Raw genomic sequence first — 3,126 nt, 5'->3', positions numbered from 1 at the left:
GCGAACTCGGACAGCAGCTGGTCATACTGCTTTCTGGCGCCGAGGTCGAGTTCGTCTTGTTGAGGACTGCTCAGCAAGGCTACGGTGTGAACGTGTACCGCTCGCACTTGAGCCGACACACAGAGGGTGGTAGTCGAGTCAATCAGTTGCATGCGCTGCATGTCTACTAGGAGGCCTGCGTGCGCCAGGAAGTCGGCTCCCAGGATGGCTCCTTGAACGTCCGCTATTATGAATGGCCAGGTGTAGTCCCTCCTGAGCCCTAGGTTGAGGGTTAGCATGCAGCGGCCAAACGTCGCAATCGGCGACATGTTGGCAACTGTGAGTTGCAGGGATTCCTTGGTCAAGAGCCGGCGCACCGCTGAGCGTGGCAGCAGGGAGACGACTGATCCGGAGTCGACAAGAAAATTCAAGCCGGAGTTCTTGTCGAGGACGTGGAGGCGGTTTTCCTTAGGCAATTCGCTGCCGTGTGTCGTCTGGACAGACGGCAGCGCCCCTAGTTTCCCGCAGGCCCCTTCCAGGTGCAGGGCTGCTGACACTTCTGAGCATCCATGCCAAAGCGGTAATAATAATAACAGTACTCGCTTGATCCAGGCGTCGGTGACTTCGAACGAGTGTTGCTGTGGCCTCTGCTGCGACGCCGTCCTGACCGTGGCTGGTCGTTGTCATGAGTCTTCATCGCGTCCAGCAGCTGCTGCATCGTTGCCAGTAGCTGGGACATGCAGGCGCGCATGCCCGCTATCTCGGTTGCCAGTGCGGAGGCAGCTGCTTCTCGATGAGGCGACGCACCACGATGTGACGATGCGCCACGGTGGGGCGAAGCGCCGCGCGAGCCTCTGCCAGGCCCGAGGGCCGACACCTGGGGCAGCACGTCTGCCATCTGATCCGCTGCTTCTGCCAGGTCGTCGAGCGAGGCGTCCTTAAGCACTCGCAGGATTTTCTGTGTGGAGACCGGAAGGTAGTCCAGCCACCTGACCTTGAGCACCTCGTCGCCCACGTTGTTTCCAGCAAGGGCGCGCATATGACGCAACAGCTGTGAGGGAGTACGATTACCCACGTCCAGCTTGTTGAAGAGGGTGCGCAGGCGCTTTTCCTGTGTGTCGGAAAAACGTGACAGTATATGCGTTTTTAGGTATGCGTACTTGCCCGTGTCCGGCGCGGCGCGCAAAACGTCGAGTAGCTGCTCGACGACCTCGCTGTCCAGGGCGGCCACGACGAGGTTGTAGCGCGTGCCGTCGGCACGAACTTGATTGCAGCTGAACGCGGATTCCACCTGGTAAAACCACGCCTCTGGTGACGACTTCCAGAACGGCGGTATCTTGCAGTTATGCACCGTTTCCACGACGGCCATGCTCTGGGCCACTTGTTGCAGAGGCGGCGGCGGTGGGTCGCCCGGTTGGCCGTTGTTTCCGCCCTCGCTGGCGTTGTCCCCACCAGCCATGCTCTCAGTTCCCTTTTTCTTCTCCGTAGTACAGAGGGAAGGTCTCAATGGGGGAAGCGCTTCACGCCGACTTCTCTCAGGGGTTGACGAAGGTGTGGAGAATGGCGGCGTGGATGGCTGCGAACCGGCTACTTCTTCGGCCACGTTGCCGAATAAGAATCCACCACAATCACGTCGGGGTCACCACTGTAGTTATAGTGTAAGGTGGAAATGACGATATCAACTAGCTCGGTTCAATCTCAACAATATATTTATTACATCCGGTACAAGGCACTTAGGTTAATCACGCTAGTAAGCTAGTAACCAGAGATTGGCATTCGCGCTCTGCAGCCATCTTGCTTAACTGAAGCCGCGAGCCAACTCCGGGGCTCGAGTCGCTGTTTGCGACGGTGCTGCCGCGAGGCGTCGAGAGAAAGGGACGGAGGTGTCCCCACATACATATCGTAGAGAACAGCATACTGATTTTGATTGATATTCAAATTGAGATTTCTATACGGATAGCATTGTGAATTGAGGAATAGCTTAACATTACTAATATTACAATGATCAAAATTACTAGAATTAACACTCGCTGAACTTTTACGTTTAGTTTGAAAAGCTAAAATAACAAAGCGAGGCTTTTCCAATTGATTGGAAGTCTTAACACTCCAAACATGCTTTGATGTACGTGGTAATTTTGGATACTCATACATTTCCCAAGTACGATAACTCATTGTAATTGCACGATCTCGTCCGATCTGATTGAGTAATTTGATTTTTTCTTTGTCTGCGACCAACACATATGGCATCAGCCATTCAACCTTAGTTAAAGTAATTTTTGTTTTTTCTGAAGCAGCAGGATTCCCAATTGGAGCAGACAAAATAGCATTCAAATTATCTCTTGATCTTGTCAGAATAAGTTCATGCTTGACATTGACTACAATTTTCCGATAATCTTCAGCAAAGCCCTTCAACATACTGAGAGGTATAGTCACATCAAAAAAACCTTGAGCGTTACATATTAAAACTTCATTGTTATCACCATTCCATCCGGCATTTTATAGAGCTCTGACATGGATTGAGTGAAAGCCAATTTTTCATGAGAGTTGTTAAGCCTACATTTTTCACTTTATCAATTTCAATAGCATTTATTTCATATCGTATTTCCTCGAACAAATGACAGAGGGCGTTGTTGACTAATAAAGTGTTCTCCACTGGCGTAGTACCGTCCGGCTTGGTTAACCTAACACAAATATGAATCATACTGCGCGATGGAAGCAGAGATAAATCTTGATGTTGAATTGCTATATGAATTTCATCGCTATTATTGAAATATGATAATGAATAAGGCTGATGCGCATGAACTTCATAATGAGCTATAGACTCATCGAAAGCGACAGCTGAATGAATGTCTAGAATTCCCCCCATATTGTTGTTGTTGTTTTATACAACACCCTAATATGCACAATATTTTCTTCCACGATTTTCGACGACTTCTAGTCTCAAGCTTTTCAGGAATTGAATGTTCTGAGGTGTGAGCAGTCTGATAGCTCGCTGTTGACTGATTGCTGTTCGACATTTTTGTCTTTTAATATAGCCTCAGCCGCTCTTTATATTGTAAATGATACCCATTACTAAGATATGGTCTTTATATGCACTCGCACTGTGATGACTTCTCCTCGAAAATTAACTAGATTTCCGTCTTGATC

General features: G+C 49.4%; 1 protein-coding gene across 1 annotated transcript; it reads right to left on the bottom strand.

Moving 5' to 3' along the window:
* Positions 1 to 493: 493 nt before the first annotated feature.
* Positions 494 to 1,438, bottom strand: LOC131668650 (uncharacterized). The gene has a single exon (XM_058943003.1). The coding sequence runs from the start codon at positions 1,436 to 1,438 to the stop codon at positions 494 to 496; it is 945 nt and encodes a 314-aa protein (XP_058798986.1).
* Positions 1,439 to 3,126: the final 1,688 nt, after the last annotated feature.

This window comes from Phymastichus coffea, unplaced genomic scaffold, assembly GCF_024137745.1.
Source record: "Phymastichus coffea isolate CEN01 unplaced genomic scaffold, Cenicafe_Pcof_1.1 PCOF00006, whole genome shotgun sequence".
Taxonomy (NCBI): Eukaryota; Metazoa; Arthropoda; class Insecta; order Hymenoptera; family Eulophidae; genus Phymastichus; species Phymastichus coffea.
Note: the sequence above shows the minus strand (reverse complement) of the source record. Positions and strands in the feature narration are given on the sequence as shown.

Coding starts and splice junctions, on each gene's coding strand:
- LOC131668650 (XM_058943003.1), bottom strand. CDS start 1,438: ATGGCTGGTGGGGACAACGCCAGCGAGGGCGGAAACAACGGCCAACCG.